The sequence below is a fragment of the Chenopodium album genome, chromosome 14 (assembly GCF_948465745.1).
Source record: "Chenopodium album chromosome 14, dcCheAlbu1.1, whole genome shotgun sequence".
Classification (NCBI taxonomy): domain Eukaryota; kingdom Viridiplantae; phylum Streptophyta; class Magnoliopsida; order Caryophyllales; family Amaranthaceae; genus Chenopodium; species Chenopodium album.
Window position 1 is genome coordinate 6,447,109 of NC_137847.1, and position 13,045 is coordinate 6,460,153.

General features: G+C 30.1%; 1 protein-coding gene across 1 annotated transcript; it reads right to left on the reverse strand.

The window, feature by feature from the left end:
* Positions 1–8,422: 8,422 nt before the first annotated feature.
* Positions 8,423–9,983, reverse strand: LOC145578730 (transcription factor IBH1-like 1). The gene is made up of 2 exons (XM_081636030.1): positions 9,834–9,983; positions 8,423–9,308 (listed from the first exon to the last, which is right to left on the reverse strand). The coding sequence occupies exon 2, from the start codon at positions 9,305–9,307 to the stop codon at positions 8,675–8,677; it is 633 nt and encodes a 210-aa protein (XP_081492156.1). The 5' UTR covers position 9,308; positions 9,834–9,983; the 3' UTR covers positions 8,423–8,674.
* Positions 9,984–13,045: the final 3,062 nt, after the last annotated feature.

Consider the following 13,045-nt stretch of genomic DNA (forward strand, 5'->3'; position numbering starts at 1 on the left):
CTGCATCTATTGTAGGAAGATCATATTATGTGTCGTGTGAACCTACGTGATTGTACAAAATAACTAGTTATAGTCTTTTGGTTCTAGTATTACTTATAAATTTCTAGATCACTATGACCTAAAATCTTACAAAAAAAAAAAAAAAAAAGAAAGAAAGGAAATATATCGTTTGATCACTATATCATATATACCTAGATAAAAAGAATGAACAATCTGATTTCAAATAAACCCCATATTTACAATAGTATTAGTTACATTATTAAAAATGCATAGAAATATCTTTTTTCATCCCAAAATGTATAGCTTATATTATAGCAGATTAGCAGTTGTACAATACAACTACTGAAATAATTACAAGGGTCGATTGTCAATTACACCTAACAATTAGAGGACAAAGGCCATACCTAATACATGCACCAACTCCTACTACCTAGGTTGAATCGGTTGCCCTAACATAGTAACATAAACTCTAAACACCTTAATCTTTTGCTTTTGAACTCTCCCTTGTTTTCTTTAAAACTACAATATATTTGACTCGATTAAAAGACTTTTCCTTAGGATAATTACAATTTCATAGGTCTTGAACACCTGGACCTATCAAGCAGCAAGTTGAATCCTTTACAAACGACTTAAATATGCAACGGGTACTGTAAGTCTGTAAGGGCCATAATTGCCTTCCTACCACGATCCGCTGAAATTCTCCCCCATGTCATTTTTATTCTTCCCTCCTCTCCACCTTATTTCTTAAATACACACCTATATTTTTCTATACAAAGGTAGCAATATAATAACCTTTGATGCTAAACGTTGCTAAGTACAAGATTGGGCTGTAGCACAATGCGTCAGAGGTGCTTCCTAGCCAAGGCACAACCATGTTGTAGGCATGGGAAAAGGACACGAGACATGTGCACAAGGATAAGGTGTAAAAGCACCAAGCTCTCATAAACAATTATTGTTGGCAATTGAGGTTAGCCTTTTGCTTTGCCATATGGCCAAAAACAAGGCAACACAAGCGAATCCATGGCACCACAAGGCCAATCCAAGGCATCATAAGACATGGTAACATAGGATGGGAAAAGGCATAAATGGATGGTTTTGATCGAGCATTAAGTAGGCCCTCTCGAGGCGGTCTTCTTGGAATCTAGGAATAACCTTGATGCCTAATCTTGTTAGTTAAAAAATATACTGTTTTCTAAAAGCCAAATTTGAAGACTATATACATAAAATTGGATCAATTTTGAAGGTTTGAAGATTAGTGTTGAAAAATTTTCGAATTCTTAAGGATGCATCCTAAGGTCATATAATAGGGTCATTAATTGATCATATAAAGCCATGTAGCGACTTTGAAACAATGAGAAAAGCGGTATACCGTATACGTAAATGATTAAATAAACAATATTAAAGCAAAGTGGACGGTTCCAATCATCCAAATGACTTCCCTGGGTTTCATGTGGTATATTTATTGGAAGCAATCCAAGTTGTTTCCTTTCTGGTTCTGAAAAGTAAAAAAGATAGTCCAAAACTAAATGATATAAATCCACGTTTCTAGACTAGTAATATTTTGGAAGTTTTGGGGCTCGCTCGGTGTCAAAATCTCTTAGCGTGGTAGAGGATGCATTGAGTACTTATAATATTGTTTGAAACCATGTATGAAAACTAGTTAATCACATAAATGCTCATGTTGACCTTGACTTAATCAAGGAAGGCATGTACGTAAATGGTAAAATGGCGGGCTAGAGGCAAAGTGGATGATTCAAACCACCCAAATGACCTACCAAGGTGTAGTGGGGTCTCTGGGAAGAACCCCGTCCTCTTTTCTTGTAGAATCTAGAAAAGTCAAAATTTGCTAAAAACTAAATGTTATAAATACACAAAATCGGATCAATTTTGGAGGTTTAGTGATGATTAGGGTCAAAACAATTAGGGACTATAGGGGATGCAATCTAAGGTGATATAATACTATTTGGACATGTATTTGACCACTAGTTGGTCAAATAATGTTCCATATTAGCCTTAATTAAGAGGTGTAAGTTGTAAATTGTTAAATTGACAATTTAATGGTAAACTAGACAATTTAATGGTAAACTAGACAATTTCAATCACCTAAATGGACTCCCAGAGTGGTGTGTGGTCCATGGGAAGTACAACGACCCGTTTTCTTTTTAGGTCCGAAAAGGTTACATACTATCCAAAACTAAAGGCATCCATGCTTTTGGACTATTTTATAAATTTTGGGGTATAGTGTCGAAACCTTTTGAGATGGTAGATGATACATCTTAAAAGTCATTTTAATTTGAATGAAACCATATATGACCACTATTTGTAGGTCACATAAAGGCTTGTGGTGGACTTGATTTGAGTTGATTAACGGAGATGTGTATGTAAACGGCTAAAATAAATGACGATTAAAGATAAAGTGGATGATTTAAAACTTCAAACCACCCAAATGGCTTCCTAACATGTCTTGAGATCCATGGTAAAAACCATTACCCCTTTTTTCTTTTCGGATCTGGAAGCTCAAAATTGATCAATTTTAAAGACTATAACACACGAAATCAGACTAATATTGAAGGTTTTATGACTTTTTGTCGAAAATACTTGGGATTGTAGGGGATGCTTCTTAGGGTAATATAATATTGTTTGTAACCATATTTGACTACTAGCTAGACATAAGATGACTTTATTGTAAAGAAGGGGCTAAAGAAGGGGCGTGTGTAAGTAAACATTTATAATGGTGGTTTATGGCCAGGGAAAATGACCAATTCAAACCATCTAAATGCACTCTTGAGGTGTTGTGGGGTACATGGGAAGCACTTTGACCTATTTTCTTTCCACATCAAAAAATGTTGAAAATTTATGTTGTCCAAACTAAAAGTTATATAATTCATGTTTTCGAGTCAGCTTTGGAATTTTTTTTTAAAATTAAAGTGAATGCATACAATGGTCCTCCTCAAAGCTATATAAATTGGTTCATCTATCTATATGACTATATTAGAATTATGTTGCACTGGTAGTAAAGAGTTACAAGAGATGATTATTTATAATGCAGACCTACATTTCAATTTATTTGCAACATTTACCTTAAATGGAATGGAAACTACAAAATATTTGCAACAAATATTTTTTTTCCTTTTTTGTTTTTCATTTTTTTTCTATTTCTCCTTATCACATGCTACTTTATTTCTCTCTCTTCATTTATTACTCATAAACAAATTTTACCTAGATGTTGATGAATGTTTCACCGTTGCAAATCAAATGAAACAGAGGTATAGTATAATTCATGTTTGCAACCATAACAAGACTATTAATAGATGTATAAAATCCTAAAAATAATGAGTTTGGTTCGTGTGTGTGGCTATTTCGGAAATATGTTGCATTGGTAATCAAGAGTTGCAAGAGATGATTATTTATATACTTCGTATAACCAAATTGATATCCTGAGGTCCTATTAGAGTCGGGTGTATATTCGGTTTTCGGTTTGGATTTAGGCCAAATCCAATCCAATCTGAAATAAAATTTGGTTTTTGATTTTTAAATCCAATCCGATCTGAATTTATCATGAATCGAATCCGATCCAATCCGAATTAAAATTCGGTTATTTGGATCCGATTTGAAAATCCGAATTAAAGTACATTGCAAATTTTTTGGGACTTAAGTAATTATAAAAATAAAAATGCAATTATAAAAAGCCTAGTCTTAAATACATAGTTCTTATGATTAATATAAATATTAAAAACATAATTTTACATAATTTATATTAATGTAATTATCAACAAAATTTTACATGATTAATATAATGTATCCTTATTTGTAAAAGCATGGTTTCATATTTCGGTTAATTTGGTTTTTTGGATCCGAACAAGGTCAATCTAACCTGATCAGGAAATTCGAATTTTCAATAAATTTCAAACTGATCCGATCCGATTTAAAGTTTGGATCCGATCTGAATTAATAATTCGATTTGGATTAGATTAGATTTCGACCCCTAGTCCTATTGAGTTGAGTTGAGGTGTATCTACGCTTGGACCCATCGGAGGATATCCCACATATGTTATATCGACACCTAGCTAGCTAGTCACATCACTAAAACACCCTAAAACCCTCAATCATGAATATCTTGTTCCAAAAACAAGAAGCTTAATAACAAGGAAGATTCTAATTAGAAAACATATGATAGCCATGCATGTATTTAGATAAAGAGAAAATTAGGCCCCGTTCTTTAGAGCTATTCTGCTCTGTTCTACTCTGCTTTGCTCTGCTGAAATCTGCTCTACTTTGCTCTGCTCTGCTTTGCTCTGCTGAAATTTGCTCTACTCTGCTCTGCTTCAATCTGCTCTGCTCTGCTCTGCCCTGCTCTGCTCTGCTCTGCTTAAAATTAATACTTAATATTGAATTATTATAATAATAATGTATATTTAATAAAAATAATAATAAATAATTAATACTTAATGATAATAATAATTAATATTTAATAATAATAAATAAATAAATAATATTTATTAATAATAATTAATATTTATTAATAATAATACTTCCTCCGTTTTCTTTTACTTGCAACACAGCCTTGTGACACGTGTTTTGAGCTCTGGTTTATGTAATGTAAATGGACAAATTTTTCATTATAATTTTTACAAATGATACTTAACTCTATTCTAATTTTCGTGTAAAAATTATATTGATAAAATCGCTCGTTTACCCTCACTAATCATCTCCTAAAACTGCATGCTTAAAAGGTGTGTTGCAAGTAAAAGAAAACGGAGGAAGTATATAATTAATATTTAATAATAATAATATAATTAATATTTAATAATAATAATAATTAATATTTAATAAGAATATAATTAATATTTAATAATAATAATAATATTAATAATAATATAATTAATATTTAATAATAATATAATTAATATTTAATAATATTAATATTATTAATAATAATTAATTTTTAATAATAAAATTTAATGATTATAATAATAGTAATAATATTAGTAGTAATAGTAGTTGTAGCAGTAATAATAATAATAATAATAATAATAATAATCATAATAATAATAATATTTAATATTTAATAACAATAATAAAGCATTACAATTATTATTATAGTATTAGTAGTAGTAGTAATAATAATAATAATAATAATAATAATAATAATAGTAATAATAACAATATTAGTAATAATAATAATAATAATGATAATAATAAAAATAATAATAATAATAATAATAATAATAATAATAATAATAATGAAATCTGCTCTGCTCTGCTCGGCTCTGCTTTGCTCTGCTTCAATCTGCTCTGCTCTGCTTTACTGAAATCTGCTCTGCTCTGCTGAAATCTGCTCTGCCCAGAAGCTCAAAAGAACAGGGCCTTAGTCGACATGAATTATTGTGATTAACTCAACCGTCCTTTAAAAGTCTTATGATTAGTTCTCTCGATCATGACCTTATTTTTTCTTAAATTAAGAGTAAGGCAGCCTTAACTTTTCCTAGGATTAGCCTTTAATTACACCCCTTAATTTCAATTAAGAAGGATCATGGAAGTTGCTTTTGGTAGGTTCTTTTAATGACATTCTTTCTCAAGAAACTTAGGTGTGATTAATGGAGTGATGATTACACTCGTGAAGATCAATTTAAAGTTTATAACTTTTGTTAATTAATTTAATTATTGCTTTTTTTTTAGAGTAATGGTGGGCGTGTGACAAGTAGGACCACTTGTAATAGCAAGGAAACAACACAATTATCAACTTGTACATTATTATTTTCTCCGGTTAGTTAAATCTAATTTGATTAAGATAATTTGCTTTATTGTAAGGCTTCACAAACCACAAGTTTACATAATCTCTTATCTATCTTATATTCATGAATATTTAATAAAATATTATCACTCCTTGAGAATATCCACCTAAAAAATTTCCATTTGTCAGAATATATGTTCTTTGAAAGTGAAAATTTTCAAAAGTATAACTAGTTGGATGTGAAGCTCTAGTGTTGCTTTAAGTTTTTTTTCCTCCACCCTCTAATACATTAATCATTCTTTCGTATTGAAAAATAAAACATTCTTTTCTACATAATTGATTTTTCTGTACACAATAGTCAATACGTGTATACTCAATTAGATATATGTTAGTATCTATTATTGTATGAGTGCCTTTGTTCGTTAATATTCTTTTCGGTTACTATTTGCACAAAATTTAAGGCAAGTCGAGCAACAAACCAACAAGCAACAAAAGAATGAATTTGGCCATCAATTAAAGACTAGTGATTCAACGAGTGTGGTGCATTGTGTTTTTTTTTTTTTTTTTTTGTGTGTGTGTGAGGGGTGGTGGGGGGTTTAAATTGTAAAGAATCATTATCAAAAATGAAGTTAGTAAAAGTGTAAATCAGATAAAGTAATGGAAATAATAAATTGGTATATTAAGAAATAAAACAAAAATAATAAAGAATAATATGACTATGGTTTCAAAAATTGTAAAGTACGAAGTACGAGTAATATATATTGTAGCAGTGACGGATTCAGAAAATTTTACCTAAAGTATTTACGCTATCTCTTTCCTCTTTCTAAAAACTGTGTTTCCCACCCATGTTGTAAATTTAAGGGAATGAGAAGGCAGTACTATAATCCTATTCATACGACAATATATAGTATTTGTATTGGTAACATTATGGTCAATTCAAAAGGCTCTCACAAAATTCAGTAAAAGGAGCAAGTGAAATAAAGATATAAGGAGTGGAGTAATATAATCTAACTATTTTTTTAGCAAATGAACTTTTTTTCAGAAATTAATACGGATTATATAAGAAGCATCACATAGACGTAACAAGTACGAGTAAAATTTTAGGACTGTCGACTAATGTATGTGCAAGGAGCCAAGGACTAAGGATATAACTTGCACAGTTGCACCTTGCACTCCCTGATTTATAAGGCCCAATAAATATGTGGTCCATTATTTTAGCCCACTGCATCTTGAGAAGAAAAGAAAAAGGCAAATGCTCTTCGTTCTCATTTTTTTGTTTTTTGGTTGATAAGGTGAAGAACCTTATCGGACTGGAACCTCTGACAGGTTCTCTGAATTTGTGATAGCAAACTAGGCATTTTGGAAATGGGGAGAAGAATATGTAAAACTCCATCCCCGAAGTACCTCTAATGGGGTTTGATATCATAAACTCTTAGTGATGAGATACAAACTAACCCACTAGACCAAGCTTAACTTGGTATTCTTCGTTCTCGATCAATCACTCCCACAACCCCATACATACATGATACATAGAACATTGTTTTGCCTTCCACCTCAAATTCTAATTTGCAACCTTAGATACTTCAAGTCTCAAACATTTTTTTCCTTTGAAAATCTCTACAAATTTAAACCATGTAGGCATATACTATATACACAAGATTAACGGATATTACTATAAGATTGTACTAGATTGTACGTGAATGCACGAACTACTTTTAGGATTATAAGTTTGTAATAGTTTTAGATCCTTTATATATATATATATATATATAAACTTCAATTACACATTATTCTTAAAATATGTTTTGATGATCTATTTATTATATTATTTTTGTAATGTGGTGTTTACATGCATGAGACAACTCTATATATTAATTTTGTTTAGCATTACATATATGTATTTATGTTTCACTTGATTTTCAAGGTAGGTGTATTATATTTTTAAGGAAGTATGTAAAAAAAATGAAAAATTAAATGACAACAAAACTTAAAGTTGTATGATAAGATTTGAATGAACCTTAGACCATCTAACCAACAACTACAAATAATAATGTACATCCTAACCTTACATAATTTTCATAAATTGTAAAATGTATAAGCCATTTGGTTATATAATTACTCAAGTGGGTGCATGTAATCCCCAACGATTATGTTGGATCCTTCTTTGTTAATTACACTATCACTATATGTGTAATATCCTTCCTTACCTCTTAAAATGCAAGGTTCCCTAAATGCTTATATATTCAAATATTGGATTATAAGAATTCAATTGTACAACTATTATTTAGTAAAGGGTTTTCAAAACATTGTTTAAGACAATCCCAAAGAATCGGAAATGGAAACAGGCTAACGAGTCCAATTTACAGCACTGTGAGCAACAGGCTTGTTGAGCCATCCGAGTTCGATTAAGCCCCGAAAACAACGGTTAAACATTTTTCCAATTTTAATTTTTGCTTAATTTCGTATTAGGGATTTCTTTAGACTATTTAAACGTTTTAGTTGTCTTTAATATGCGGTTTTTGAAATTTTTAATAATATTCTCGAGAGATTTATTCTTTTCTGGTGGATTCTGGTGCTGTATCGATTTATCGCTTGTAAATCTGTTGCTTTTCCTCCATTAATTCTGACTGCGTCAATTAAACATTGATAAAAGCATAAAACTTATGCCTAAAACTAAGCTAGTAGTCGAGTCCAAGAAATTAAAAATCAAATTGCTAAAAGAGAATTGGACAATAAAGCTAGCCTTTATATTAGTTCCTATTGAACTACCATGTGATTCACCATTTATACAAGATAAATCTTTCATTCTTTTTAGTCCTTAATTAAGCATATATATAGTAGGCTAATTAAACAATAAGCTACAAAATATAACCCCCAAATTACTCAATATTATCTCTAAACACCATATAAATATATACTATATATATAATTTTTTTTTTCCTAAATATGAATGAAGAGTTGAGGAGAATTAGCAAGATATTGCATCACATCAACTTGAGCTCGAAGTGAGACAACATAGTCAAGTGTTTCCTTGACCAAAGAGTATTCATCCATGTATTCTCCCCCAGGAATTAACCCTTTTAGTATTTGTGTTCTTTTCTCAACCAATTTCTTTGCCATTGCCCTAGCTTTTTTCACCTTATTACTATTTGACACACCACATTTCTTTGGATCACATTTCCTAAACTTGCGTATGTTCCTTGAAGAAGTAGGCTTCTTGTTATTGCTTTGAACAAAAATTGTTCGCGATTTAGGCTTTGTTGTTGTTGTTGTTGTTGTTGTGAATGTTGTTGCATTGAGGTCATCTTGTGAAAAACACTTATGAGTTGTTTTGTCACCCAAGATTTGCTTAGCTAAATTTCCGGTTTCTCTATCTTTACAAGCCTTGATGATGAGGGCACGACTCCAAGATCGTTTATCGTTTCGAGTGGAAGCCATGGCTAGGTCAGCTGATAGTTTTATGGCTTTCTTCCTTTCCAGCAAGTTCATGTTCTCTTGTGAAGAGCTGCATATTTGAAGGCTTGTTATCCATTTCTTCAAGAATTCTTTCTTGAGAGATTTATGAGTATGCATTCTGCTTAAAAAGAAGCTTGTAATTAATATGGTTCAATGGTGTACATGTTTATACATGACTAGCGAGTTTATATACAAGTTGTGTATGTGTTGAAGAAAAGGTAACAACCCATTACATTAAAGAGAAAATTGAAGAAGAATGTTTGAAAGAGGAACCAATATTAAATCTTTCATATGTATGCATGTGAAAATTTGTTGGCTATATACTTTTTTCTTTTAGTTTTTTCAATACAAGGTACGACCAGTTTAACAACTAACTATTCACTGTAAATGACTGAATGTTTCAAATTTGAAAATTGTGTAATTTTCGTTGTTGAAACTTAAAGATGAGAAAATGTACATAAATTATCTTGTGAAGCAAGCATATGAAAAAAGTAAGAACTACGCACCAAACTGAAGAATATATATATCATATTATATCATATCATACCGAAAATTCATTATTATTGTTCTTATATATATATATATAAAAGAAAAAAAAAGGAAAAGGTGCTGATGAAGAAATAATAAAGATGAAAATACATACCTTGGAATAAAAATTCTTCACTAGGATTGATTATTAAACAAAGAAGAAGAAAGGATGCACATGAGAAGGAGAAGAAAGGTGTTGAAAACACACCATTTATTTTGTTAAGAAGAAAAAGGTATGAAAGAGAAATGGTGGGCCTTGAATAAGAAAGACACAGCACATGCAGGCACATGGGTGGGCTATGGCCCACCACCCCAAGCCCTGGAAGACATGCCAAATTTTTTTCAAAATTTAGTCATCAAGAATAAAGGGGGGTTTCCCTAATGTTGTGCAATCCCAACTTTTGTTACTTGTTACAAGAACAAATTATATATATATATATATATATATATATATATATATATATATATATATATATATATATACACACACACGTCATTTATGTCATGAAATGGCATTTTTCTTGATTTTGGTTGATGCCCATATGGTTGGTGATAAATTTGTCAAACCCTTTTATAATAAGAATTAAAGTGGAATGTTCATTTGGTATGTAAGCTAATAAATGTTGTGGGTAAAGTATTTTTTGGGATGGTTATATAGTCTTTGATGTGTTAGTTATTGTGAGTCTATAGAGAATTTAATGTTTGGGAAAGAAAAAAATCTAAAGTGTAATTTAGGGATTGTGTGTGTGGGAGTATATGTTTCTGTTTGTTTGCGCATTTTATATATCAGATGGTTGAGACTCTTGAAAGCTTGAAAATAATAAGAAATTACAAAAACGGTTATATTATGATGACTTCAAACCAAGCTATTTATAAGAAAACAAACATGCAATACAAATTTACAATAATTGAATAAGTCTAAATTACCACGCACATACTTTCTTGATAATAAGATTATACGGTTTTTAAAGTCATTCTAGAAAACAAAGTTTTATGGTATGTACAGAATAAGTTTTCTAATCAACCAAAACTTTTAATTGAAAATTGTTTAATGCAATATGTAAGAAGAATTAAGAACATTTATCACATGCAAAAAAAGTACTCATTACTTGCTATGCATAATAGTCAAATTAAATGACTATCTATCCTTAAAAAATTATTTTAGAGAAATGATTAAAAGGTGAAATTTTGTCAAGCCAAATTTTTATGATGTCTAGGCCAATACAATTATACAAAGGACAATATATTTCTTACAAAGAACAATTTTTTTATTTTATTTTATTTTTTTTTATTAAAATGATATACTACGTACTAGCATACTGTAACCTTTTGTATTATTTACATATTAAGTTTGACTATACATATAAAAAGATAAAAAAAAAAAATCCTCTCAAAAAAATTTATTATTATTTATTATCTAATGATTATACATCAAGTTTTTTTTTAAATAACTTTAACTAATGTCTAATTATAGAGTGCCTTTGTTGATTTGACATAAATTGTGAGTGTAAAGTGTGTAATCGTTGTAAATAATATGAAATAGAGGTGGAATATACTTCATACTTCGTATATTAAGATCAAACTAATGCATTGATAATTGTATCAATTAAGTATAAGTATACTATAATAAGATATTAAAAACGGAGCTAGTATTTTTCTTGGATGTAATAATTAATTGGTTGTGGAAAATCTCTCAACTATCGGTACAAATTGCTCAACTAAACTATGTCCTTCAAATCTCTTTATCCAATGATAGCAAAGACACCATGTGAGTGCTAAGAAATATTACGTAGATTACTGATAATGCACGATGCAAATTGAATCAAATCAATCAATAATTAAGCCAATAATCAAAAATTAGAAATGTGGTTAAGATGAAATTGAAGAAGAAATCAATGTTATTTGACCACAACAACTCATACTATGACGACTGATACAGAACACAAGTGAGAGAGACCTTGTTGGTCTTATTATTGACACACATAAAAGTCACTACCATGCATTAAATAACCACATTTAGTAAGCTATTTTTTCTCCTTTTTTGCTATATTAGATGCATGTTGTATACATGTAATTGAGGTACTATACAAAAAGCTAACTCAAAGATAACTGACAATTGATAAATGTATGTGTGTGTGAGAGAGAGAGAAGAGAGTGCATATAAAGGCCGGATATTAGGTGTATAATGTATTAAGGTTTTCTAAAATTTACCTTGATTTTTATTATCACAAGTGTGAGGCTTTGAATTTAAATATTTTCTATAAAAATTAATTATATAAGGTAGTAGAGTAGAAAGCTTCATAGTACTACAAAAATCATCATAGTACAATTTTTTAGTTTTTAACTATTATCTTCGTTTTATTTGATCTTAAAATTTACTATAGAAGTATAGAGTATGTACACCGATATTAAGAATATAGCTGAGTGGATGGGCGGATTTAAGAAAAACGTGGTTAAGCAATAGAGAGGGTGTTAAAAAGAGTGTGAGTGTGGAAAAAAATAAAATAAAATAAGTAGATAAAGTGAAAGATATTGAGTGGAAAGGTGAATTTTGTGGGATAATACTTGTAAAGCAAAGGGATTTACAAAAATGAAACACAGTAAAATTGTTAACAATTTGATATCTTGGGAGGTTGAGATAAGTTTCATAACCATTTATAAATTAGGGTGAGATGAAGCCTTTAATCAGACACTAACTTACATCATTGCCAAAAATTCAAAGTAGCTTCTAAAACCTAACCACTACGTCTGTTTAAAGGTGAGGAAATACTCAGCCAACACTATTTGAACTAATACACTTTTTCAATTAATTTAAAATTAAAGGTGATAAATAGGTCACATTTGGGTGATGAGTCATTCGAGTCAAGTCATTATGACCCATCATGAATTAGCTCTTTATGGAACAAAGGTCAATCTATTCTTATTAAGTTTTAAGCCAGGATTGAATCGAATCAATCTCATTTTGGTCGATATTGTACATTTGGGTTTGGATACATTTGAATTTTCAATTTAATAATTCGATTAGGATATATTACCATGGGTCCATGACAATACTAAGTTAGTTCTTGCTAGATACGTCCATAGAAAGTCAAAAAAAAATTTCGGTTTGCACATTGATTAGCACATGCTACCTCTGTTTCACATTATTTGAAACGGTTTGACAAAAAATATGAGTAAAAAGTGTCTAATTGTTATAAATAATATAAAACGGAATCAACTACGTACTACATCAATTTGCACATATTGATAGCAACGCACTAATTTCATAACTATCACACCCACAAGAAAAAGGTTGTCAACAACGGAAAATTGGCGGGATTGAGGAAA